General features: G+C 37.9%; 1 protein-coding gene across 1 annotated transcript; it reads left to right on the forward strand.

Moving 5' to 3' along the window:
• Positions 1 to 2240: 2240 nt before the first annotated feature.
• CEP43 (centrosomal protein 43) lies at positions 2241 to 24128 on the forward strand. Its single transcript, XM_066546698.1, has 12 exons — positions 2241 to 2505; positions 10583 to 10636; positions 12500 to 12554; positions 13173 to 13261; positions 14370 to 14504; positions 14685 to 14768; positions 16254 to 16471; positions 19100 to 19206; positions 19761 to 19829; positions 20562 to 20601; positions 21251 to 21344; positions 21814 to 24128. Exons 1-12 carry the CDS (start codon positions 2416 to 2418, stop codon positions 21886 to 21888), a joined length of 1110 nt encoding a protein of 369 aa, XP_066402795.1. The 5' UTR covers positions 2241 to 2415; the 3' UTR covers positions 21889 to 24128.
• The last annotated feature ends 3679 nt before the right edge of the window (positions 24129 to 27807 follow it).

Below are 27807 nucleotides of genomic sequence, written 5' to 3' on the forward strand. Positions count from 1 at the left end.
ATCCCCCTACAGGGAAATGAAATCTTGTGATTTCAACGGGGATCAATTTTGGCAAGCTTTGGGCCATGTCCCTGCACTTGATGGCATGCCATACCTTTTGATGGTTTTCACTTTGGTGAAGATTTTCTCTATTTTTTTTGTTGTTTTTTTTTTTTTTTGTTTGTTTGTTTTTTGGAGGATTTTTTTTGTGGGTTTTTTGTTTTGTTTTGTTTTGTTTTTTTTGTTTAAGTATCCATGCCATGTCCCTCATTTCTTCCCCTTGTTGGGGGATAGAATATAAGAAAATAAAGATGGTGTAGAAAGAAATCTTACCCCTAAGGAGTTGCAGCTGGGCCAATTATCAAAGATTAGGAACAGGCCTGACTTTAACAGGCCACAGCTGTAACCAATGAGAAGAAGAGTGCTATAAAAGAGCAGGTTGGCAGGTTGAGAAGTTAAAAGGAGTCAGTTGGCTACTTTATAAAGAAGAAAGAGGCAGTACTCTGAGGAGCAGCCCATAAGAAACACTGAGAAGGTGGGGAACTTTTGCAATAAGGAGACAATGGTATGGAACCCCTGCAATAAAATGACAACATTCCCTCCAAGTTGTGTTTTACTCCTTGACTTTTTTGGTTGTTTTTGGCATGTTTTGGTCCTTTACACTGCACCTGATGTAATCCCAGTCCATTTTCTTGTAGTCACTAAATTTCCCAAGGTTTTTTTTTTTTTTCTCCCTTCAATTCCAATTCCTTTGATGGTGTTTCCATTCCTGCATGTTTATAAGTCCTGCCTTTCTGTTTCCAGGATTTCAATGGGGATCTCTTTTGGCAAGCTTTGGTGCATGTCCCTGCACTTAATGGCATGTCATGCCTTTTGATGGTTTTCACTTTGGTGAAGATTTTTTTTTCTCTTTTTTTTTTTTTTTAATATTTTTTAAGTATCCATGCCATGTCCCTCATGTCTTCCCCTCCAAGTTGTGTCTTCCAAAGCTTGCGAAAATTGATGAAATGAAATTTCCTTTCAGGAAGGGAAACAAAATCTTGCGAAACAGAAAAGAAAGGCTTCCAAACACTCTGGAAAGGAGATAGAATCAAATGAAATGCGATTGAAAAAATCCCCCAAAAAACAGAAAACAGGGAGATTTAGTGACTACAAGAAAATGGTCTGGGAGGAAATGAGGTGAGTGCAAAGGACCAAAACGTGCCAAAAGTAACCTCACAGCTGTTGCAAATGTCGGGGGAAAAATCCAGGAGGGGTGTAGGACATCAGCAGTACCTCTTGTGTGTTCGGCACCTGTGGGATGGATGGACACCTGTCCTCACAGGACTGGCCAAATCTTTAGAGTATCCCTGAACAGTCAGTGGACCCTGTGTTTTAAAACCGGCCTTATCTGCTTCTCTCAGGGGCTGTATGTGCTCCCTTGAAGTATTCCTAACTTAGGAAATTATTTTTCATATATTGGAGTTTTCTCCAGGAAAAATCATAAGCATGGAAAAAAAAGGCACATGTAGATCTGCAGAGAAAACATCACAATTCACAAAGCTTTATTATTTTTGTTTTAAGGAGCAACAAGGAACTTGCTTGTTATTAAACGAGGATTCTAGAAGCACCTCTTGGTGCTGCTCAGCGTCAGATGCCCTTGCGAGCGGCAGAGCAGGCGGGTGAGACCTTTCCCGGAGTCCGCTCTGCCGTCAGAAGCTGCTGGATGGAGCGTGGCCCTGGATCGGGGGCTGTTCGCCCCTCAGCCCGGATACAGAGCAGCTGCAGCTGCCAGGTGTCGGAGCTGTCCAAGCGCTTTTTGAGCTTTGACCGGTTCGGTGGTGCGACCACTTCCCTGGGGAGCCCTGGGGGGCCTGCGCCAGTGCCCAACCACTCTCTGGATGAAAACATTTTCCTGATATCTAACCTAAACCTCAGCTTCATGCCATTCCTTCGGGTCCTGTCTCCGATCACCACAAAGAAATCGCTGCGTGCCCCTCTGCTTCCCCTCACGAGGAAGTTGTAGACTGTTGAGATATCCCCTCAGTCTCCTCCAGGCTGAACAGACTAAATGAGCTCAGCCGCTCCTCGTACGGCTGCTTGGTTTGGAGCCTGGCGGGAGAAAGGTGGGCACACCGCGCGCGTCTGAGGGGCCGCTTGCGGGCGCGGGCGGCCGCGCAGTTCAGCCGTTACCGCCCCCCCCGCTTTGAACTTCCCGCCGCCACCCGCGCTGCCCGTTCACCGCCGCAGTTTCCAGGCCGCCGCCAGCGGGCGGCGAAAGCGCCGGGTGGCCGCGGCCTCTCTGCGTCCCCTCTCGGGGCGGTGCCGAGGGCGGCCACTGTCCCGGTCCGCTCCGTTCCCTCGGGTCTGCCCTAGGCTTATTCCTCCGGCGGCGGCGAATCTGCCGGGCCGGTCCCGCCGCTAGCGCGGTTTGGGCGGTTGTCAGGGAGAAGCAAGATGGCGGCCGCGGCGACGGAGGAGGACACGGAGCTGCGGGACCTGCTGGTGCAGACGCTGGAGAGCAGCGGGGTGCTCAATAAGATTAAGGTGGGCCAAGAAGAGCCTCCCGCCGGCGGGGAGCGTCGGCTGGCGCTGGCGGCGCTTCGCGGCCCTGCGGAGTGTGGGAGGACCGAGGCTTGCCGGGTATCGTCCTCTCTCACTCCTGCTTGCAGCCGGTGTTCCCGGCTGGAGCGCTGCCTCGGCGTCGCGGCCTGGTGGTGGCGCCTGCTTTCCCCGTGGTGTTCCCCGGCTGCTCGTGGTGGAGCTGGTGCGAGGGCCCGGGGCCTGAGCGTGGCACGGCGCTGCCCCGCGGCTGCGGGAATTCGGGATCCGCCGGGCGGGCAGAGCGAGCGGAGCGCGGGGAGCCTGGCCCCGGCCGTGCGCCTTCGCTCTCCGGTAGCGAGTGGCCGCAGGAGTTCCCCAGCTGCCGCCGGGCTGGCTGGAAGCAATGGGCAGCAGCGTGGTGCGGGACGGGGTGGGTGAAGTTAATCCCCTCTTCGATAGGGAAAGCCCTTACTGAAAATTTCAAGCGAGGAAATTGTGGGAGTTTTGGGTCGCTATTTAAGCACTTGTTCTTCTTGAGTGTGGGTTGCTTCAGTTGTGTCTTGAAGGCTTGCGAAGTCTGGAAGCTCTCGGGGGATGCTGCCTGCTCACAGGGAGCAAATAGCGCTATGATAAGAAAATATACGGATGATAGTGGAGTGCGCGCTACTACTGACTCTGTGGTGCAGCCTGAGCTTATGTCAGAAAGGGTAGGAAAATTGGTTCCGTGGATTCTTGTTCAAATTAAAAGCTTCTGGGAATAATTATTGTGTATAATAGAGAGCAAGTTTCCTTCAAGGCTGGAGGAGAAATGAAGTGTAGCTTTCAGATAAGGGATGGTGGTGTTTATCCACAGTGCTGTTTTAAGTCTCCAGAGATGGATGGTCATTGCTGATATTTCAAGAACAGTTTAGCAAGTGAAGTGGTTTATGGAAGTGAGAGCATCTTTGTGTGTTTACTTTCAAGTTTACTGTATTTTGAACTAGTCAGACTTTTCAGCAAAATAATATTCAAAACCACATTGTTCATCCCTTTCAAATGGATGATTCTTATTTAAGTTCTGTAAGAGAATGAAGATTTTAGCTCGAGTAACTGTGTTCTGAGTAGTGAGGCTTTTCTAATAGATGTCAGATAGACCTTTTGGGCCAGCTGTTAACCACTCACCTACTATTGAACAATGCAAGTATGGTGATAGTAAAATTGTAATTTAAAAAAGCATAGAAAGGCAATTGGGTCACCTTGAGCTCATGAACCGAAATTTCTTAATTCCTACCTTTGTGTAGTATGTAAAATTTCATGCTATGGTTGCCAGTCCATTGAGTTTTATGTGAATAAATGTATTGTAGTTCACTATTCTTTAATGCTTAGAGTGTGTGGTATCCAATACCGCGTAAGGTTTTGCTCTTACGGCAAATTAGCAAATGACTTAGAAAAATACAAAATGCAGCCTCCTTGCCAGATTATGTCTCTCCTTAATACAAGATGTTACTGTTTAATAACTGGCATGCTTATGGCTTTTGACTGGAAGAACTCATGGTTATTTTCTTAGCTGTAAACCTTAATTGGCATGTGAGTTTGATGAGTGTTGTTTGGCAGTGTTAATGACTTAGAGATTTTGTTCTTCTATTACTTGACAAAACCCTGTTGCTGGAAGAATTAAGATTGAACAAAGCTTTTAAAACTGTCATCTTTGCATTGAAATAAGATTATACCATCCATTAAAAAAAGTTGCAGTCATCCTTTTATTAAAATTAGTTAAACTTGATTTTGTTCAATAGTGCTTATCTATTTTGTGTCAGTATTGTTTTTTGTTATGTGGTAGGACTGAACATTTACTTGTTATAAAAATGATGCTTGTTTCATACTTTAGAATGAGAACTGACCATTTTTCAAGATGGATGAAGCTAGAAAGCTACAATGAAGTATTTGTGATTTATTGAAGTAGCTACATTAAGGAGAAAAATATGTGGTCAATGTATAGCTGCATTGGTATGAGGCATTGGAAGGGTTGGAATTCAAGAGGAATTATTTCAGTGGATGAAATGTATCAGGGTGTCATGTTTTGTAACATAATGAGAGTAATTTTTAGAAAGAAACTTATTGTCATAATTTAATTCTCTAATAAGAGATGATTTTATAATGGGTTGCAGTTTATTAGTTTATTCTTATTTTGGGATTAATTTCTTGGGTGCATTGGTGTTGATGTAAATTATTCAGCTGAAAAAATGTACTTATGACATTTTAAAAATTTGTTCATAATTTTTATATTTGTCTTAAAGTTTGAGCACTGAAGTAATTAATAAAGCAATATAAAAACTGGAAGCTCTAGAAATGTATTTACTGCTTGCAGTTGAGAATTTCCTGTACTCTCTAAAATGCAATATGTGTGTATATGTATGCACACACACATTAATATATGTATATAGTACAGATGTATACTATATATAGTTTCTTGATCATTGGAATTAGTCTCATGAATGAAACAGCTTTCAAATGAATTCTGTAAACACACAATGTTACTGTAGATATTTGTATTTCAGTGAAAATTGTCGCTGTTTCTGTGTGATAGTGTAGAAATAGGGGTGTTCTGTCTTGAAGAGAATGTGATCTTTCTCCTAGGGAGGCTGTCATCATCTGCGCAAGAGGAGCCATTATGCTTCTTGTGTGTTTCTTTGTTATCCTCTTTTGTTTTGGTTTATATATTTTAATCTCTTGCTTTGGAATAATTTAAGTCTATATTACCTGAATTTTGCATCTTCTCTGGAACTTATTGTTGCTACAGTTATGTGAGGAAGGTTAGCATCACTGATGTCACATGCCTAGTAAAGCTTTTGGCCAGGTGGTACTGCAAATTTCTTACTAATTTGCTTCAAAACCTGGACACCTGAGGTACAGGCAAGTGGTGTGATGTTAGAGAGGATAAAAGTGCCATTTTTTAATATGAGCATGTGCACATACTCCTGTTTGCTTTTGCATCTTTGATCCATGTACGGTAATGAACAGTGCTTTGAAATGTCTTGCAATTATTAACTGTCATGATGAGCATGCTGTACACTGCAGTGTAACCTCCTGTTTTCTGCATGTTGTGGTGTGTTGTTTGTTTTGGAGCACTTCATACCAGAAAGTCAACCTAATATCTATTTCTTTTTAGTTTTATAAGTCAAGCGAAATAGAACCATTTTTAATTTCAAATAAACTAGCTGAAATTTAACATTTAAATGTCAATATGGTCCTCATCCTATTCTCAGGGAGCAGTCTAAGTATGACTGGTTCTACTCCTAGTCCAGGACTTGGTTTGTTTATGTCTAGGGGATTATGTGTGCACAATCAGTCCTTTGTCACTTAGCCAAGGTTCCAAAGTTTGGCAGGCAGTGGGAGAGAGCATACCCACCATGTGCTCAAGGATGAGAACCTTTACAGATTTTGCAGATGGAGATTACAGGGAGGGTATTACTGAGTAATAATGGTGGTAGAGATGTTCCTGGTTATGGTTTGACACCAGCCTTGGATTTGTGATGCATGTAGACTGGGAGAGGTGTTTATTCTGGTGCACACAGAGGTTTAGCCTGGCTTGATCGCCAGCAGTTAAACAGGTCAATGTTCTGCCATGTCTCTTTCCAGAGCAATGCATCTGCTCCCTATCTACCAAGGGGTATGACAGTTGTTTTGGAGTTAGGAAGTGCAGATACTGAAAGTTGTGCAGAAAGGTGCCCATGTGCCATACCAAATTTTACAAATGCAAGAGATGGTTTATGCTTGGGCATACATGGGGCTGTTCCCCAGTGCTGGAGCAGATGGTGGTTACACATTCCTGTGCTTTAGCTGGAAGATCTTTGAGAAATCTTATACATTACTTTAATCATTTCACTTCCCTAAACCACACATTTAGCCACACCATCCTCTGATGCACATCTTATGAGTGCAAGCTTGCAGGAGATTTTGCACCTCCAACTGGCCCACCTTTAGCAGATCCCTAAAGTGTCTCCTGTATTGGCACTTGCTGAACTTGCCTACCCCTTGTTTCTTAGGGAATATACAACGTTTGCCTGTATGGCTTCAAAAATTGTGTTCAGCTTGCTGAAGTGGGTTGAAAAGAGTGGTAGCATATGCGTTTGACAGGCTGAAATTTATATTATGGTTTCTGCTAATGAGTCTTGGATGAAAAAAGAAGCCCAGAACTTCTCTGCAAAAGCTGCAGAACCCTAAGGGTTTGTAGAAATGTTGAGAGATGAACGAAGCAGACAGCAAGACGCTGTTAGCTAGCAGACAATGTCCTACTCAGCTGTGCTATAGGTACAAAGCAGTTTATGAAGGTAAAGTTCTCACTTTTTTTACCTAGTATTCCACAGCATTTGGAGATCAGTGTTGGGAAACCATTGCTCATTCATATGAAGTATTGCCCCAGCAATAGAAAATATTGCCCCAGCAACAGAAAATACAGATAAAGTTTGATAGGAAAAAATATTTTGATGAGGTCTCTTTGGAAGATGTTGAGATATTGGGATTGAAGGTAAATTGTGTAGCTGTACAAAGGAGATAGAATGCAAGGAGCAAGCCATAGTTTTTCCTTATTATAAGAAATCATCTTGGCCACTGATGTGCCTATGTGCTTTGAGGTGTAGGAATGTGTTTGAAGTTTACAAGTATTTTCCTGCTGGAAAATAGTGTCTCAAGTTTTGTCTTAGGAAAATCAGATCTCTTGTTTAAGTCCTGGACAAATCTATTCTAGCACAATCAAAGACAAATACTATTAAAAAAACCCAAACCCCCCAAAAAACCAACTAGAAACTATGGACTTGCTAAATATTATACATATTGGAGTCTGCAAGTGGGAGGTAGTTACAGGCTACAGGTAATCACTCAGTCCTGGATGGTCTCTATCCTGGATGGTCTCTGTCTTATCCTTTCACTTTTCATCCAATATCTGCTATTTCCAAATTAAAAGCATATTTCCAAATTAAAAAGGTGTTTTATGAGATGCCACCTAAAAAGTGTGTTTGGGGAACTCTTGAGAGAGTAAGAGCTGTTATCCTCTTTTCCAGGGAGCTGCAGATTGAGGGAGCTTCTTTTCATGGACAGTCCTTAGGGTGCATGCAAAAGGGTCTCTATTTGGAATAGGGTAAATTTACCCAGGTTCTAAAGAGGGATACTATAGTTCAGTGCAGAAAACATGCTTTTTTTCATGGACTTCAATTTCTGATTTATAGTAGAGTTACAATCAGTAAAACCAGTGTTGTCTGATGAGCTGTAAATGCCTGTGAGGAAAACGGGAAATTTAATTTTGTTTCAAAACACTGACCCATCCATTTCTCTAACACAGACAGTATTTGTCATACACAATAACAGCTTTACTTGTTTTAGCCAAGTTGTGAGACCAAATTGCTGTTTCATTGACATGAGCTCTTGCCTGATAAAACTTCTTAGGGATAGAAGAGAATGGGTGTCTTTCACAGTATGAGAAAGAAGTCTGTAGGCTTGACGGATGTAGAAGTGATAGACACTTACTCATCAACATCTGTCTCTGTTGATATAATCCTGTTTTATTGAAGACTTAGAAAGAATATGGGCGGGGAATTAGAATATCAGGCTTTGGTCTGCTTTACTACTAGACGGTGAACAAAATTCTTCAGAGTGTTGTTTGGATTGTGTTGAATACTGCTAGCAGAATGAAGCAGTGTGGAATGGTGAAATGATGAGAATGACGAGAGTAGATTGTAACAATGTATGAGACACGTATTGGACTGGTGCCAAAGGGTACTAGGGCAAAGAGAAACTCAATCTGTTCATACCAATTAAAAACAAAAGAAGTGTGAGATTAATCCACTTACAGTGTTCATCTGTGTAGTTATAACCTTCATATCTGCCGGTGGGAGCAAATTGCTGTTGCCGTACCTGATGATGGTGATCTCAGTCTCTGGTGTTCAAATTTGCTATGACTGGCCTCAGGTCCTGAAAAGCCTATATGACATTGTCCATCCTACTGGTGTAGTATGATTCATCTTGTAGTAGGCTGATTATTCCTTTGGCCTCAACTTTGTTATTTGTTGCTTTTTACTTTCTTCTGCATGAAGTTGAGCATTACTGCTTTAACTTCACACAAATTCTAGTGTGTAGTTCTTTGTCTAAATTTATTGAGATGATATTTTGAGAGTATCGTGCTATGATCTGACCAGTATCCACCATAAAGGATGAAGGTCAGTGTGTTGTAGTAGTAGTGTAAACTTTTCTTGTGGGGATAGTATGTAAGTAATTAAAAGCCAGTGGATTGGACCTAGACGAGTGGAGCAGGCAAACAATCCCAGTTAACCAAAAAAAAAGTGACAGTTTGATATTGTTCCAGAATCTTAAAACAGGTCAGACTTTGGATTAGCTTATGTACTGGCAACTATTTTCAGACAACTTAATTCTCCAGTCCCATGATCCAGACCCTTAGGGGGGTTTACCCCTACCCACATGCATTGACTGGTGTGTTTTATTTTGAATGGTTGTAACAGCCAGTCAGGAATGCTTTGTTATTTTTATTATCCTCTTATGTAAATATATTTGGTTTCTGTGGCCTAAGTGACAAAGAAAGCCTTGCTTTCAGGTTTATCTTAGTGAGGTAAGACTAAATAAACAAGTTGTTAGCTGTTGGTTGCAAAAGTAAATGAAAACTGATTTTGTAAGAGTAATATTTAAGTTAATGGGGTGTGTAAAGGGTCTCACTGATTGATAACTGTACCCCAACACCTGAAAAAAAGGTAAGAATCATAAATTAATTAACTACATATAAGAGGATTTTCTGTTTGAAAATTCCAGCAACTGAAAAAAATGTGATTGCAGTGTCAGTATGACGTTGCATATTGTTGTTAGTGGTGGGAAATCCTTTTAGCTTTTTTGCATTATTTTTTGTCGTTCAATAAGGTGTCCAATGAGGAGTTTCCGTAAAAAAGAAGTGTTTGTTTTTCCCATGAGAGGTGCTTAGGTTTGGATTTTTTTGTGCGGGTTGGTGTTTTGTTTGGTGGGGTTTGAGGTTTTTTGCATTGGGTTTTTTATGGGTGGGCATTTCCTTTTGGTTTTATTTTTTTTTTGGTGGGAGGGACCAGTAAAACTGTCACTTTTTTTTTGGTTAACTGGGATTGTTTGCCTGCTCCACTCATCTAGGTCCAATCCACTGGCTTTTAATTACTTCATGTTTAGTTACCTCTTGTAATATATATGAGAAAGTCCAGACATTCTTTATTCTTAGTTATGTAAAGAAATCTTTCTTTTAAATTCTGATAGTTTTTCTTGCTGTGGTGAAAATTTTAATATGCTGTCTGTTCTAGTTTATTACTGCAGTGTTATCTACTGACTTACTTAAAAATGTCAAGATTAAGAGTTGATGAAAGTGGCAGACTAATTCATCAAATGTATGCTGTCCATTTGACATGTTCATTCAAAGTAGAAGAATTGTAGGGCTTAACAAAAAATTTTAAAAAGTAGGCAATGTTTAAGCTTCAATATTCAAAGTAGTCCTTAGAAGAATTCTGATTTTTTATTATAATACATTTAGAATCAGGTAGGTAAACCATTACTACCAGGAGTATTTGAATGACTGTGATCGTGTTCTTTTCCTTGAGAAATTCTGGGATTTTGAGTGTAATCTGACAAGAAATCAGAGCAATTTGTATATCTTCATGTTTAGTTTTTAACAGGTTATTATGGCCTGTTTGTACATATTTCCTGAGTGAATTGTAAATGAAGAGTAGGTGTTTTGGAGCTGCCTGAAAGAGATGGATGTTTAACTGTCAAAGAAACTAATAGAAGATAATTTAGGTACTTTGGAATCTTTTTATGTACAAAGAAATAATTTAGGAAGTCTTGTATCAAATTATGCTGCTCCCTGCCTTGTTCTCAGAGTGGAAACTATTATTTCTCTGCCTCAAGTAACATTGCCTGTAATCTTAAGTGTTTTAATTGCACTGATATAGATTACAGTCCATGCCAAGTTGCTTGAGGAGAAACAAATAGCTGTAAAGCTACTTGCTAGCTCTTTGCATCCTATTTGCTTAGGAAAAAAGTGCTTGTAGAAATGCTGTTTGTTTTGTTTTTTGTTTGGCAGGCGGAGTTACGAGCAGCTGTGTTTTTGGCATTAGAAGAACAAGAGAAAGTAGAGGTAAGAGAACCTTAAAAAACAAATCAGAAAGAAAAATAATCCTTTGTGTAGAATTAAATATAATAGCTTTAATACTTTCTATTTGTAAAATATAACAAGATGAAAAGATGTATTTCTGCATAATATGTATAAAGAACTCAAAACAGGACTATCAGGGTGTTTCCTGATGTTTAAAAATAGGAATTGTTAAATAGCCTTTTGAAATTATAATTTTAAGTGTCTGTCTCTGCTGAGCTTATACAGCTTCTGTCCAGTTGACCAGAATAGTTAAATGTTTTCTCTATCAAATACATATTTTAAAAAAGATATCTACTTGACTGATCAAGATTTTATCAAATCAGAATGATTTCTTTTGAAATTGGAAATATTTTACTGGGGTGTTTTGACAAGTGTATTTCAAAAGCAGTTTAGTCCACTAAAATGCCAAGTATGCTAATGCTTATGGTATTTCCCATAAGGATGTTGTAGGCTTGCTTCAGGATAATTTGCTTTAATACTTAAGGATGAATTCTTAATGAAGAGATGGACTATGTACTGACACCTCTGCAATACATTAATATTAAGGGAATAACATACTGATACATGGTTGCATAAGAGTACTGCTGTGGTATACAGATACCAGTTTTGTGACCTCTCCTACTGCTGACTTTGCTTCATTTCCTCTGTCTTTCCAATTTCTAGAATTGGGAGTAGAGAGTGCTGTATGTCCAGCCTCTCTGCTTCAAAAGGAGAAGAATGTTCTATTCCTCTGCTGGTTAGATGGTTGAGCTCTATCTGAAAAAATGCTTACTGAAACAGACAATATTGGGATGTTAGTAAGGATGGGAAGTAGTTATTCTATGATATGAGATTCCATATTCCAGAAATTTAACATAAGATAGCTGAAGAAGATGTGGTGGAATAGTAATGTCGAAGAACAGTGCCCTCTGTTTATGGGAAGCTTCAGGATATTATAGAGCACCCAGAGAACAACCTCCCACACTACTTGGAGAGTAATAGCAATAGTTCAAGTAACATGAAGAGAGATTTGCTACAGTACATTTCAGCTTACCATTTCTCAAAAAGCTCAAAAGTATCATGATATTTTAAATTTACACTGCTGATACTGGTGACATATTAATACTCACCACGACTCTGAATTCTCAAAATATTAAGCAATATTTACTTTTTTCAGGTAGCACTTTATTGTGTGTTAGCATTTGCAACTGTAGTGATAAACACCTATAACTGATCCTTTTCTTACCCAGGATACCCATTCCATCTTAGGAATGGCATTTAGAATTTGTTTTGAAAGATCCCAGAATGATTTTGACAAACCCAGACATAGCATATTGATTTATTTCTGTTTAAAAATTGAAGAGGGCAAACCTAACAAGGAAGAAAAAAGCATTTTTCATAATATCTTTGAAGGTGTTTTAATTAATAGATGATTAGTATTGATTTGTTTTCTAATAATTAGCATCGTCCACACTTCGCCTGGAAGATTTGTAAATTTCCAGTTTTTAAAAGGCTGGACTGAATTGCCTTAAACTTTGCACTATATTAGAGGAGGAGCATGGGAAGTTACCTGCTTAGCTTACCTCTTCAGTCTTTATTAGATAAATAAAAATCAGTATGCTATTAAGAATTTTGGTGAAATTACTTTAGCTCCAAGACAAATTTAATTTGCCTCAACAAATTTATTGCTACAAAACTTTTACATGTAGTTATAGAATTCATACAAAGGTAAATTTTTAAGTGAATTACATGGGCAGGGCATCACTGTGCAGCAGAGTACACCCAAACATTAGTTTGCTGTGGTTTTCAGTTTCTTGCTAGCATGTAGATGACGTTAATTGCTGTTTGGTTTTTGCTTTTTGACAGAACAAAGCACCTCTGGTAAATGAAAGCTTGAAAAGTTTTTTAGGTACAAAGGATGGTAAGTTCTTTGTTTATTATATACTTCTGATAATAAAAATAGGAGACAAAAGATTAAATCTTTGACTCTTATTAATAGTGCAGTCTCCATTACACTAAGTATGCTTTTGTTCCTTTCAGATGTCCTAATTGCTACTTGTTCAGAATAGAATTAAATCTATAATTTTTAATGTTAATATTACTGAAGGTATATTATTAATTAAGGTGATTAAGGCATTGAAGTTAATATTTCACAATGCCTTATGGTTGTGCTAACTCAGACTTTCTAGACCAATAGAAACAGTAACCAGTGAAAACTAAGAGTAGAGATGCAGGAGTAAATGCACATATGTGACAAATGTCAAAATTATGTTTTTAAAACAGGTGAATAGTTTAAAAAAATGCTGCACATAAATTTTGTAAGCAGTCTGTAAAGCTCTTGCAGTATTACTGGCTTAAATGATTTTTATATGATGGCCAATTCAAAATAAGGGAGTTGGTATACACACTTGTTATGAGGTGGTAGTTTGCTGAAAGTCTAAACTATGTCCATACTGAAGCCATGTGTGCTGGTGTTAAATCTTTGAAATTTGATTTGTTTCTGTCTGGTGTATTTTAACTCTTCTTATTTTCTTTTTAGGTCGCTTGGTAGCAGGTCTTGTTGCAGAATTTCTACGTTTTTTCAATCTTGATTTTACTTTAGCTGTTTTTCAGCCTGAATCAAGCACGGTAAGTGTTGATTTGTTTGTTTGTATGCAATGCTCACTGTTTGAAGTGCATGGCAATGAATGCTGAAGCTATGGCAGATATATTTAAACCACTTATTTGTTTTTATTAAAACTGGTTTTTTTATGTTTTGTCTGTAATAGGTGCTTTAGTGTAATGAAAATACATTTTTCAGGAAAGTGGGCTAATGTGAATATTTCTATTTATCAAAATCAATGCTAGATAGTAATTTAATTTTGAATTAACAAGGTGATAATTTTTGTGGAATCATGTAATAGTATATGAATCCTTCATACCCCTGCAACATTTTTTACCACTAACTTTACTATGTCATAATATTAAGTTAGTATCGTTACATGAAAACTAAAATAATGTCAGTCATCTGCTCTGAAAGAAGTTTCAGTGACACAAAGGACTTTGTGCAGATATACTTGACAAAAAATGATTAAATAGAATAGTTCAGTTGGGAGGGACCTACAGTGATTATGTGGTTCAACTAATTGCTTTAAGGCTTTAGTACTGAATTAGAGGGTTTTCACCATCTTTGTCTCTTTTTATGATATAAAGGTTTTAATAATTTTGGGTTTGAAGCAGTTTCATTTCACTGCAGAATTTCTCATTATATCTGAAGTACTTTTTTTTTTCTTGAAGTTGGTTTAAATAGTTAATATATTAAAAAAGGCAATTTTTTTCAAATCAGTCAGCTAGTTGACTTCTGTTTCTCAGAAATTCATGTTTCTTTTTAGGGGCTTATTCAAAGAAAATCCCATACAACATTGTTCTTTGCCAAATATCCTTAGCCAAATTAGTTGCTAAGTTATTACTAGAACACATCTGTACAAAGATTCATGTTCATGCTACCAAATAGAAACAAATAAAAACAGCCACACTTTGTGTTGTGTTGCCACTCACTCTTGGGGGCAGTGCTTCATTTGCATTGTAAAGGCTCTTTGAAACACCCTCTTCTGTTTTCCAGTAAATGTGTCCATTTCACTGTTTAGTTCAGGTAGAGCTGTGTTAAATAAGACTGTTTTGTATTACAAAATTTATCTTTTGTTTTCTGACAGTTATTTTGATGTTGTGATTCTTTTTTCTTTTGTTGTCCTCCCAGCTAAATGGCCTTGATGGTCGAGAAAACTTAGCTCGAGATTTGGGAATTATGGAAGCAGAAGGTACTGTGGGTGGCCCCCTGTTGTTGGAGGTTGTTAGGAAGTGTCAGCAGAAGAAGACTTCAGGTGGTGGAGAAGTAAGTAATACTAAATTGAAATTTCTTTCTTATAGTTTGTTTTTTTTTATGATGTAAAAGAAATTGAAATTGTGAACCCTTGGCTGTTGTACTATTATACTATTTCAGGTCTTTATTATATTTCCAGTTATTACAGAATTAAATATAAGTTTTATTAAGTGCTTATTTGGAACTTCTTAGGTGGCTCCAGTTCTAAGTGACAGCCAGTGCCCCACATCAAAATCATCTGATGGACAGTCAAGTGCACACTCTATACCAAATAAGGTAAGACTATACATAATAAAAAGCTTTGTAACATCTGTGAGATGAGTAAAAGAGAGAACTCCTATGAAACTGCAGATATGACAGCGTATGACTCCAATGAAACTGCAGCATTCACTTAAATGATCTGCAGTTTGAATATATTTATTCCACTCAGCAAAACTTTCAACTATGATTCCAAGCAAAGATGAACTTTTGTGCTTATACTTTCCTGGCATGACATAGTACAGGCCCCAAAACAGAAAAGTAGCTGTAACTTCCCATTTATTGTAGCCAGGCTATCATAAAGCTCTTAATTTTCAAAAACAATTCAGTTCCTCTGGATAAGAAATCAAAATATTTTTATTACTACCACTTGTGGGTTTAAGTACTTTTTCCTGCCCTAGAAAAACTGAGCTACTGCCAGCGATGGAATGTGATTCTGTGACTGAGATAAAGTAGCCTTGGTATGAAAAAGGCCTACCCAAGGTGATTTTAACTTTCATGGCCTTGAAAATTTGGCTTCAGCCTTCTGAACAAAAAGTTAATGACTGATAAAAAATACTTCAGACAGTACAATCTGCATACATATTGGCTATCTGGATTAAATAATACTTTTTGTTTTATTTCAAAACTGTGCTGGTCTTCGTTTGTAGAAAGGAAGCTAATGTAGTAAATCTTTTACTGGCTTAATTTTAATAAGTCTAGGAGAAAGTAAAAATAGCTGTACTCCTTTCTAGGTAATAATATAAAAACATTTTTCTTTCTCAGCACCTTGATTATCTAGGTAAATTAGAATATTGTTGTTTGGGCCACAAAGCCATGCAAAGTTACACTTGAGTTGTATGACTTGATGTGAAAGGTTGCACGTGGAATTGTCCTTATGTTCCAGACTTTAGGACTGAGCCATGAGCATGAGAAGGAAACTGAAAATTACGTACTTTTAAAGTCTCGCTTTTGTCACTTTTGGTTTTAGTATTTGAGAGAATGTGTCAGTAACTCCAGTTTCCTTATGCTAATTACTTTAAAACCTGATACTATATTGCAAAGATTACCATTTAATACGGAATTTAGAGTAATTTTCATGGGTTTAAGTTGATTTCTTTTGAAGACTGTGGCTATAAATAAGAACCTTTGTTTGTAGAGATGTTGCAAAATAACATGAATAAAGCATAAGAATTTGTCTGTCTGTAATTTCTTTATTTGATAACCAAGATATTTTAAAATTGCTTTTATAATAGAAGTGATGTAGATAGCATAGGAATGCACAGGATGGAACAAAAGATTTTAATGGCAGCAGCACTAAAGAAAATTTTTTAAAGTTATTAAACAATGTTTTTCTGGTTATTGATGATACTAATGAACTTTCTCATACTTTCAGGAATTTGAGGTAATATTTTAAGAAGTGATGGTTGGTGTATGTTATGTGTTGTGCATTTATGTATACACTACAGTATTAGTATTAGTATTACATGACATGAATACTCACTCCTGTATTTATCTTTCAAGGCTGCTGAAAACACTCAGAGTGATACAAGTATCTCATCAGGAGAAGCAAGCAAAAGAAGTATTCATTTTTTGCCTAATGAAACAAAATTAGATCCTCATCTAGAAAACAAAGACTTGAATACCAAAGAAAAAAGTGATCCAGTTGTGGATGAAGATGATGTAGAGGAAGATTCTTTCTTTGATGACCCTGTACCCAAACCAGAAAGAACTTTCAGCTGGTAGGTAAAGTGGATGTTCTTCTTCATACATAGTTTATTTTGTCCTCTGTAGGCGTGCAGACCTTTGAGAGCTATTAGTTATTTGATTATTTATTTTGTAAGTGTTCAGATCTGGAACATTTTGTTTCCAAAATATTCACGTCTCAGATTTTGTTCTATTCCATGATTCTATTCTATTCTATGCACAGTGTCCTCTGGGATCTCTTGGAGGTGGTATGAGCAGAAAAACCTGTATTACCTTAAGGTGCATCAGGTAGGGTTTCTAATGTCCCTAGCCTGTTTCTTTGGTGGAATGAACATGTGTGATGCACAGACATCAGTGTTCCTTCTTGCAACAGACCTGCAGTGGTGATCTGCACTAAAGGAAGTGGACAATGACAGGGACAGTGCATTAAATATTGATACAGCTTTGTAAGGAATACAAAAACCGCTCCAAACAGGCTCCACAGATTGTAATAATAAGGCAAGTTTCCTTACAGCGGAGGTGTTTCTCTTTGCATTGCAACACTTTTTGTATTTTCAGTGAAATGTTGTTACTTCTGTGTGTGCCAATTTTGCAGATGCATGCTAAGATTTTTTTATCGTTCATCTATGGAGTCTAATGACTGAAAAATGCCATTTGAAACAAGAACTAGTGACTGAACTGTACAGCACCTTTGTTATAAAACTGAAAAATTTATCTTTGTGTTATCATGTTGAATTATCTTGAAGCTTAGCTTAGATACCACTGTATTGAGCAATGCTGCAGGATTATTTCATGGTGTTCTTTTGCTGTGCTTAAGTAATCAGATAATTGCTCCAGCTTAGCAGACATTAGGAAGAGGTTGCAAGATCATTTGTAAGTCGGTTTGGCAATTGACTTTTGCCCTGCTCTGCTGATAGTGGGCAGAGCAGCATAAGCTTTTTTGTATTACTGCTATGGTAGATGCTTAGTCTTCGAATAGGATCCTTCTGGTAGAGCACAAAGTAATCATGCCAGGTAAACCAGGTTTCTCTCTAGTAAATTAATGGACTCTTTGTGAAACATCATTTATAATACAGTTTTTGTAGGATGTTTTTTGTTGAAGTAGACTTTTTTTTCCTCAAAGAGCAGTGACTGTACACTGTAAAATATTGTGTGTTACAACTAACCCTACTATAATATTTGTTTTCTAATTGTTAATAGCAAGATTAAAACTGCATCTGAATGCATTTACTCCTCCTTACTTGAGAGCTTGTTTAGCTAGCCTTTAACCAAAGTTAACATTGTAGGAGGTAGTCTAAATAATTAGTTGGGTAAATTAGAAAAGTCTGTAAAAACTTTTGCATAATAATAATATTTACTAATTTCTTATTTTTTGAGCATTTTCATATGACAGCAACGGAAATTTTCTTTGAAACTGGGTAAACTAAATTTCTTTTAAAAAAGACAATCAAAAGACAAGACTAATTATTTAGTAAAGTAAGGATTTTTTTCCTAGGAGATAAACTCCCTACAGAAAAAATTGCTTCCAGATTACGTGTGTCTGTAGTAGAGTCACAGTCCACAAGTAGTATTTTGTAGCAGATGTTACTGTGATGAAGCTATTCTAGTAACATCCCATAATAAGGTATGCTGAATGTGTTAACAACAAATGAGCTAGAATTTGTAGCTGAGCTGTGTGTGCTGAATTGCTCATTTTTACCTTCCTGACAACTCTTCTGGAGCGCAAAAAACCCCCATATTCTTCATGTTGAATCCCCTTTGTGGTATTTTGTGCTGCTGTGCAGGAGTCCCAAGGGGTAAATAAGTAGGACAGCTGCCAGCATTGCTTTCTTTGCAAAAAGGTAATTTCCTTATGGAAATCTTGCCTGTTCATTTAAGATGGGTTCAGAGCAAGCAGTTGCTAATGACAGTGTGGGAGATGATCCAGGCACTCCTTATCTCTAGGTCTCTGACCCATTGTTCAAAATTTTGAAGCACTTTAACATGTGATGTTACACATGATATTTTGGTGATCTAGATATAATGAATGATTAAATGATGCCCATTATTCATAGGAATGGAATCAAAATAGCAAAAACTTCTGGCAATACTAAATGTGAAAATCTTGGTCTCTTTTAATTTGTGTTTATTCATCCTTTATTTGCAAGTTCAAATCCTTTTGAACTAGGTAGTACCAAATGAACTTTAACATGTGGTGAGATCTATCTTCCTATAATGAAGAGGTTTTCATTCTGTGAACTAACTGCTCTTAGATTTAATAGCTTCATCAGACGTCATCTCTTTAAGACGGAAAACAAGCTGAAGTACTAATTTATGTCTGAATATTTTTTCTTTTGGCTGCATTTACATGTGGGCATGATGAAAGGCCCCTAGACATAAATAGTGATGCTGATGAAGGTGCTCTGTCTGTGGGAGAAGACAGGCCGAAGTCTTTGCATGGGTGAGAAAGTGGCTTTCTCAGTCAGTGTTGTGGTTGACACTTGTGCCAGTGAACTGCCTACTGCTTCTAAGGTGGCAGAGTGAATAGGCCTTTTTCCTTGCTCTTTTTTGCTGTAGTACTGCTATTTTAGTTTTATGACAATTTAATAACAGAAAAGAAAGTAATGATGCATATTTTACAGCTCTTATTGGGAGTGGAGTACTTATTTATTTGGTTTTTACAGGAAAACTGAGGCTAAAGCAGGAGGTCTAGCATCCCTTTCTGATGCACCAGCTCTAAAAAGTGGGTTAAGCTCTCTGACTGGTGCACCTTTGCTAAAGGAGTCTGATAGTAAGTTTTCATATTTTTTTGTGTTTTGATGATTGTAGAAGTTATTTCTGTACTGGAAGAATGATAAAGTATGTGGCCCCCTTCTGGTTGTATTGTGCTTTACAGTAGTGCTTTCTTAGTGAGTGATGGCATACTGATTTGGATATGTTGTGGTACCACTGGGGCATTTTATGCTTTGGAACATGAAATAGTTACCTACATCCCTTTTTTTGTCTATATAAAGGAGTATATAATTCTACTGCTCAGTTTTAAACTGAAATTGGCTTATTCCTTTGTATTATCTTAAATTATTTGTACCACTTCTTTAGAGGTGTTTGCTTTCATGTTGTAAATCCCTGAGTAGTGGGAGATTATTCCTGTTTACTCCTCAAGTTTTTAAACGTTACCAGAGTTCAGCTGTGAAAATATAATATGATATTGCTGTACTACACTATAAAAGTACACAAGGTTGATACAAAAGAACAGGTGTTATAAATTGTTAGTTTGTATGTGTAAGTGGGATCTTACTGATGAGTGACAAGTCCAATTTCTGATACAAGTGCTTTTGTTTACAGATTTGGATAGAAACTCTGTTTTAAAAGACCTGCGGTTGGTGAACGCAAAGCTGGGATCACTAGAATTAGGCAAGTAACTGCTTAACATGAGGAAGCTCTGATATTTTTGGTTGGCCATAACTGATAAATTCTGGCCCAGCTTCTTAAAGGAATCTGAGAAACTCAAATGCACATATTGAACTAAAATCTTCAGTTTTACTCACATTATTCTATTTAACATAGATTGTGAAGCTTAATATAGTTAAAAGCAAGATGTGATGTAAAGAAATCCAGAAAAGTGAAAACTAGTGTCACATGGGTTAATATTTTACACATGGAGCAAAAATTTGATTCATTGTGTGCTTGCATTTACTAATACCAAGTGATGAATTTTGTTGTTGAGATTTCTATGAAAAAAGCAGGTTTATATTTTTTAAATGGTAGCCTGGTAAGTATTATTGCTTTTCAGTGGCATTTTTAGTGGCCCTCCACACCTTTGAAAGTTGCCTTTTGGTGCAATATGAAGAAGGTGTGATGGAAGAATTCTCTCAAAATAGAGCTGTCAAGTATTTAAGTTTTGTATTCAGCAATGCACCTAACTTCCTGAAAATGTATGTTCCGTTTTGAAACAGTTTATGTTAATAATATTGAGATTAAATAATGGCAAACATAACTCATCTTCGTAATCAGTGTAAGTATTTTAATCTACTCCCACTTTTGCTGGTCATCAAACCATGTATTTTGGTGCAAGAATAGATTGGGGGGTTTTGTGTTTCCTGAAGAGAAAACTTGTTTGATTAATAGCTTTTAAATCTTATTTAGGAAACGGAGATGATGATGAATATGCTGATGATTTCAACAGGTAAGAGAAAGATCATACCTCAGTAGGGTAGTACTTTATGCAGTATAAGCATATCCACTAGCATATTTGAATTATTTCATAATATGGCAGACAGTCACTATCACTGGGTATTTCTGAATTCCTTTAAACTTCAGTTTGCAATTTTAATAGATTTAGTTACCAGCTAGAAAAACAATCAAACTATATATCTTTTTATGTAGGGATAATGAGTTCCTTAAAAACCTACTGCTAACTTCAGCATGAAGTTAGCATGTTGGGTTTTTTGTGGAAGAGGTTCGGTGTTTTTCCTGAACCGTGCACTTAATAAAGTTTTAGCAATTAATGCAGTTAGTCAATGTTGTATGCTGAGATATTCAATTGTAAAATAATGCATCATGAGTAGTTGGCAACAAATATTTAATAACCTCATGCTTATGATGTGAAGGTATTGGTGTTGTAAATTGCATGATCGAGGCCTAAATATTCCTTACTATTTATTATGGCTTTGTTTAGGTAGAAAGCCTTTAGTTGTTATGAAGTTTTAAGTAACTTCACATCTGACTTGCTAGGAAGCGAAGCTCCAGTCAAATGCCAAGTATAAAGTAAATATCATACCTGGATGTTTAATAAGGAAGTCTTATTTCTGTGCTTATGGTTGCTTTCTCTTTAGTACAAGTCATCGCTCAGAAAAAAGTGACATCAGTATTGGTGAAGAAATAGATGAACTTTCTGTGGGAACAGAAGAGTCAAATGCCAGTGATAAAGTATGATTATTTTTGAATTGTTGGTTTTTATATTCTTCTGATCTTTTCTTGACTTTGTTTCCAACCTTCTATGTTGTGAAGTAACATGCTGTTATCCTTAGTTCCTAGGTTGTATGTTAAGGTCCATTATTAGTTACATTCTGGTTTTTACACCTAATATCCTTGCTAAGTTAGATGCTATATTGATTAACAAAATCCCAACAAAACAAAAACCCTGCAACAGTTGTTCATTAGCATAACTCACTGGGCCTTTCTAGGTGTGTAAAATGTATTTGAAGCTGGCTCAGTGCCCAACATACAAAGGTTTACCCCAGTATCTCCAGATCTGTCTGAGTACCTCCTAAAGGATTGTGTAATCTCACTGAAAGAGCTTGAGGCTAAAAGATATATGAAAGCTTATGAAGGAATACATGACATAATACTTACTGTTTTTGTGATTTCTGAGTTTGCAATTTTATTTATTTTCTAGCTCGAAAGCATCACACAAGACCTTACCATTTCTCAGTTAAGCGACGTTGCAGATTATCTAGAAGACGTGGCATAGAATTGGACAGCAAAAATCTTTCATTGTGCTGGACTAGAAGACTGCTGTGGACTATTAATTTCAGACAATCACCTTTTGCTGGAATGTCCACTCCCTATTTGTGCCTTGTGTTTCAAATATACTGTAGGTGAAGAAGGTTTTTAAACATTCTGAACAAGAACTAAATGAAATAATGTGTTCCCATTTGAGTCTGATATCAGAATTACTTTCTTCATTTGATTCAGCCAAACCTTTCACAGAAGGAGGTGGATTTTCCAAGCAGAATGTCCATTGCTGGCAGTGGACATAATAAAAACCAACTGGTAAGAGAACATCGAGAAAGAGGCATGTGGCTTTATAGTGAACTTGCACTGTTATTTTAACAGTCAGATTTTTTTTTTTTTTAAAGATAACCAAAGCAAGAACCTTCAAAGGTAGTGGTTCAACTCACACTTCTTTTAACACAACCTTGTCAAGTCAGCATGTAGTCCGTTTTGATGGTAACTCTAGCCACAATACCTGATTACTCCAGACTTACTTGAAACTGCTCTTTTACAGACTCCTCTGAAAGTTGGACTTTACCTTTTTTAAAGGCATATTAAGTTGAGAGTATCTAAGCTCTTAAACCTAAATTTAGCTATATTTAGGAGCTAAATTTAGCACTAGTCTTAACCCAGAATATTCTTGTTTAAATATGTTTGTCAGACCATTGATGTTAAGACCTAAGCTGTTTTTATATATGATAATTTCATCAATGTTATCTGTTGTTAAATCACGAAAAGTAATTTTGTAAGGATTCACAAATCAGTAACTAAATCTTATGGGGTAAGTTTTTAACAGTGTGTAATACTTAGTGGAGCTTTTATTTTTGAGGGTTCTTCATGTGCTGTAAGATCATTTTCATTCTTGAAAAATATTTTAAGTAAAAATGAGCACCAAAAAGTGAAACTACTAAACTTCTGCTTTTCAGATTCTGACTGCTGTACAAAGTTCAATGCAAATATTTAAAAATACCATACTGAAGACATTATGGACACTAAGTTCTAGCTAAGAGCAAATTCTTGTATTTTCATGATGCTCTTGCAGAACAGGGTCAGTCCTGGCACGGTTGACAGTTCTTCAATGATACTGTTGCAAGTGGCACTGCTATAATGTGTAGGTCATGGACATTTGTAATATTGAAACAAGACTTCAAAATGTGCACTTTCTGAACATTGTGAACACATCTGGAAAATAGACATGTAAGTGAATATAAATAATTTTATTTTTAACTTAGTTTTCTTTTTTTGAAGATTTGTAATTTTATTTTTCAGAAACACTGTTGGCCTGTCATAAATAGTAACCACAGTGGAAGTAGCATGCTAAACTAAAGCCATTGGTTAAGCATTTAAAGCTGCTACTAGCACTAGAAGCTGACTTAAATGTTTTTTTGCACTGGGCCAGCAGGCCTGGAGCAGTGCTGGGACGTTAGGCTTGTACATTACATAAATGATTTGAGAGGAGACAGCAAAAGTGTGCCTTTTATTTATGTGCACCCCAAAAAAAGCCAGCAAAAAAGCATCAGAGTATTTAGTCATGGTGTTGACTTTTAGCTTTGTGCCATATTGTAGCAGCTGAACACAGAGGAGAATTTTTTTCACCCCAGGAAGTCAATGTGCCATAACTGCAGATAGGAACAATACTGTAACATATGATATAGCCTATGTAAAAATTCATTTAAGGTTAGGGGAACCTGTGCCTCAAGATAATGTATATGGAAAAGTTTGGATTAGACTTTTTTTCCTTTATTTTTTCCCTCTTTTTTCTTAAGAAGAGTATCAGCATGTCTGAAGGAAATAAAATTTCACATGAATAGTTGCGTTTAGCATTCATTTTTAAGGTGTATGGAATAATGCAGAGGCAGTGTTGTTTGCTTTCTTACATGCCTTGGGAAAACATGATGTTCCATTACCTGTTAGCTGTAGGATATGTGGCAATTTATCATACCAAAAGAAACCAAAACTTTATTAAAATACTTCTAATTGCATTTGAAGATGTGGCCTTTTCATTAACTAATTAGATATTTTAAGTGTTAACATGACTTGTGTTAACAGCCAAGTATTGTTCTCTTACCTTGGGAGTTAATTGGAGACCTTGCACTTTGGCTGTAATTGAAGGAAATACCACAAAGTGGTACGTCTCCATGCTGTTCCTCCTGTGAACTTTTACTGAATTGTGTATAATAATTCAAATTGTAAAATAAAGCTCTTGTGCTGGCTAAATTGTGTTTTGAGACTTGTTGATCCAGAAATCTTAACATTTAGATAAATTAAGGAAGCTCTATGAGATTTGAGGGTTTTTTATGAAAAATGCTTTTTTTATAGGCCAGTCTGCAATTGAGAATCCTTTTAAGCCCAAAGGATCTTGCAATTCCTGATGATGATTCTGGTTAAGACTTGACAGTATTACATTAGTGGTATCAGCCCAAGTTGTCAGGTGGTTTATGATTCAACAAAGGAAAGAAACCCAAGAGCCTTGATTGGGAAAATTTTGTCTCGTTTACCATTGTTAGAGGTATTTAAACATAAGTGACAAGTTAAGCTCCCTTGAATGCTTGTTTCACTGTATATTTCAAACCATATTGATTAGTATTTCACATAGGCTTCCCCCAGAAGGACCAATGTAGTTGGGTACCCCACCTCAGATGTTAGAATTGACAACCAGAGCCCTGGTTGTCAATAAAAAGATGGGAGCATTTCTGTGAGCAGAGAAGCAAGTGTTGGAGAGGGACACCAATGACTGCTCTGCACAGTTCTGTATCAACTAGGTCTGGTTAGAAATACTCTATTTTGTTAAATGCTCTCTGTAATGTTTTTAACAAATTCTGTGGTTTTTCAGAAGTAAAACCTAGCCTATGACTGACAGTTTCACAGCATTAACATGGTTCTTGTAATAAGGATGAATAATAAAAATAATACCTGTCTTTTTTTTTTTGTGAAATTGCTGCATTCCACCTCTTTTTAAGTTACGTGGGAAACCACAGCCCATCTTATAAAATATTTCCTTGTAAGTGATTTCCCCAGATATAATAAAATTGTTATCAGCCTTAGACTGTTTTGATAACATATAGACACTACACCTAGCTCTTGAGACAACTGAAACACATGATTAGGTGATCCTGGTAAAGATGGGGTTTACTACCTAGTTTTCATTTTAGTATAGTCATTTTCACTGATGAAATAGTGAAAATCAACAAAGACCAGCCTTCTCCTCAGGGAAGAAAATTCATCCATAGGTAGAACTTTGTGGCACCACAGATGCATGTCTTTTGGCAGGCCCTTTAGTTTTGATGTTTTCCTTGTAAGGCAGAGCCAAAAGAAATTGAACTGAATTGCAAGAGGTGCAGTTTTGGTAGATTTGGTAGATTGGTAAGTGATCTCATTCATACTGAAGCTAAATCCTCTAAGGCTAGGTGCCAGAATCTCCCCAAGCATTTCTGTAGCCAAATAGTGGACAGGTAGGCTGGATACAAAGCAGCTTTGCAGAAAAGGGCCTGGGGGCAGCTGTGAAGAGTGAAAGCCTGGAAGTGTGGGTCAGTGTGCAGGCTGAGGGAAGTGGTTACTTCCCCTTCCTTGTGAGACCAGTACCTGAAGTGTTGTGCTCAGCTTGGCTCCCCCCGTGTGAGAGTTCTACCCATGGATTCATTTTTTTTTGGAACTGGAGCTTAGAGGATGGTGGTGGGGCTGGGGTGTGTGATCCATGAAGAGCTGAGATTGTTCTCCCTGTAGAAGAGAAGGTAATGATGGAAGAAGGTAAAGAAGGTAGACTTCCATGCTTACCATGTGGAAAAGAGACCTGTACTCTTCCTACAGGTGCCCAGTAGAGGACAACAATCTACAGTGAGAGAAATTCCAGTTGCATACATGAAATCAAATCTAAAGAATCACCATGAAAATGGTCCAGGACTTAGAGCAGATACTGAGAGAGGTTGTGAAGTCTCCATCACTGGACATTTTCAAAACTCAAATGGACAGACTCAGAGCCACTTGATCTAGCTTTGAAGTCAGTTCTACTTTGAGTAGCAGGCTTGACTTCCACCAAGCCCTTTCAACTTAGATTATTCCATGATTCTAGGAAAACAGACTTCTGTGTGGAAAACTGGATATTATGGGGATAGACAGACCATCTGGCTGCCTCTGTGCATGCAAACCACTCTCTAGGTAGAAATAGTTTTGCTACAATTTATCAGTGCAGGTGTTTATGTTCATGCTAACTGTCCCACAGAGGAAGGCCAACATTTGCAAATACAGTAATTTAACATTGACTCTACTGTAAGGATTTAAATCTTATGTCCTTGAAGAAATCTCTTAGGAAATGTGGACTTGGAACATAATCAAATAGTGTGCTGTGTGAATAACTGCAGCTGATCCTTACACTTGGATCTAAGTTTAAAAACAAACCATAAGGTTTCTAGAAGTTTTCCGTTTGTTTTTCAGTTTCTTAACAACTTTAAGTGTTTTGCTTCAATTGCTCTGTGCTATAGGGAAACCACAACAGATACAAGGTAGTAAAATTAGGTCATTTGCCCTGTTCCCCTGTAGAAGTGTCGCATGCACTTTCATAGCAAGAAACTGCTTCAGTTTTTATTTTTTTTTCTCTGAGATGGAAAACTTTTTACCTTGCACTCACAACATGGTTTGTTTTGGCTGACAGGTGTCCTTCAGGCCATGCTGCAAGGGGAACTATTGGGAAAAGGCTGGCATGTGGCAGTGCAGTGTTTCCAGATGCATTTTGGCTTAGGTGATTGTGGCAGACTTGCTTTTAAATTGACGTTCCCATCATGTTTCAGATATGTAATTCTGGTTTGTGTTAGGTTATGTGATTAAAAGCTCAGCTCCACAAATAGAAAGTGGACCAGAGGAAAGAGGTAACTTGTGCAGGTGCATCTGCCACTGCTGGGGGCTGCTGTGATGCAGCAGCTCCTCTCTCCTGAGGTGTGGAGCTGTGTGGCTCAGCACGCTGGAGCCACCCACATCAGCAAGCCCTCAGAACCCTCAGTGGCAGCAAGCCTCCTGCGCGGGGAGCGCTGCCCATGAAGAGAGGTGATGGTGCAGCCCACCTGCTTTGTACATTGGTGGAGGTTGGGTGTGGGATTAAGGCTCAGCTCTTGTGAGCACAGAGGAGCAAGGGCATCAGGAAGACCAGTACTGAACTGGAGCTCTTGAAGCTGAAACCCCTTTGCCTTTCTCTTTCCTGGGCCATCTTGGGGGAGGTGCCCTCAGGCAAGCCCTTGGGTCACCTCATGGGCTTAATGACCTACAGAGACATGGGCTCATGGGATGTTGGAGAAGAGTGTTTGGGGGATGCATAAATCCTGTTCTGGGATATTTAGAGCCAGAACCCAAAGGGGAGAAAGGGGGTGTCGTGGTGGTTTGGAGGAACAAGCGTGGGAAGAGAGGGAAGGCGGCAGTTGTGGGCGAACAGGCTGCTGCTCAGCAGTGTCTCTGGCTGTGCCTACCCCTCATGGCACTGTCTGCTCTCCCTGACAATTCTTTCCAGTTCTTTCTAAACATGAATGAAATGCTTAAAACTGTCTAAGTAAGGCTAAGTAAACTGTCTACCTAAGGATAAATTAGGGATGAATTTACACAAAATCTAGAAGCATTCATTTCCTTGAAAGCAATGTGATAATTGGCTATGTAGAAACGTTAGACAGAGATTGGGTTTTGCAAAATTATTCTGGCAGCCTTTATAAGAAAAACACCTTTATGGTGTTAAGTACCTGACATCCTGACTGATGTTTTCTTCATCTCCTTTGAACTGCAAAGTAAGAGGTCTGTGCTCTGTTCATTAAAAGGAAACTGATAAAATTGAAATATAAGCAGTTCAAAGCATTCCAAGCAAGTCAAGGTGAAATTACAAAATGTAGGTTCTGGGTTTCAGAGACTAAAGCAATCCTGG

This window comes from Molothrus aeneus, chromosome 3 (genome assembly GCF_037042795.1).
Source record: "Molothrus aeneus isolate 106 chromosome 3, BPBGC_Maene_1.0, whole genome shotgun sequence".
NCBI classification, from domain to species: Eukaryota; Metazoa; Chordata; class Aves; order Passeriformes; family Icteridae; genus Molothrus; species Molothrus aeneus.

Bases quoted from the DNA above. Each gene is read 5' to 3' on its own strand.
- CEP43 (XM_066546698.1), top strand. From the start codon at position 2,416: ATGGCGGCCGCGGCGACGGAGGAGGACACGGAGCTGCGGGACCTGCTG. The intron at 19,207-19,760 runs GTAAGTTTTCAT...TTTTGTTTACAG, and splicing joins TTTGCTAAAGGAGTCTGATA to ATTTGGATAGAAACTCTGTT. The intron at 20,602-21,250 runs GTAAGAGAAAGA...CTTTCTCTTTAG, and splicing joins TATGCTGATGATTTCAACAG to TACAAGTCATCGCTCAGAAA.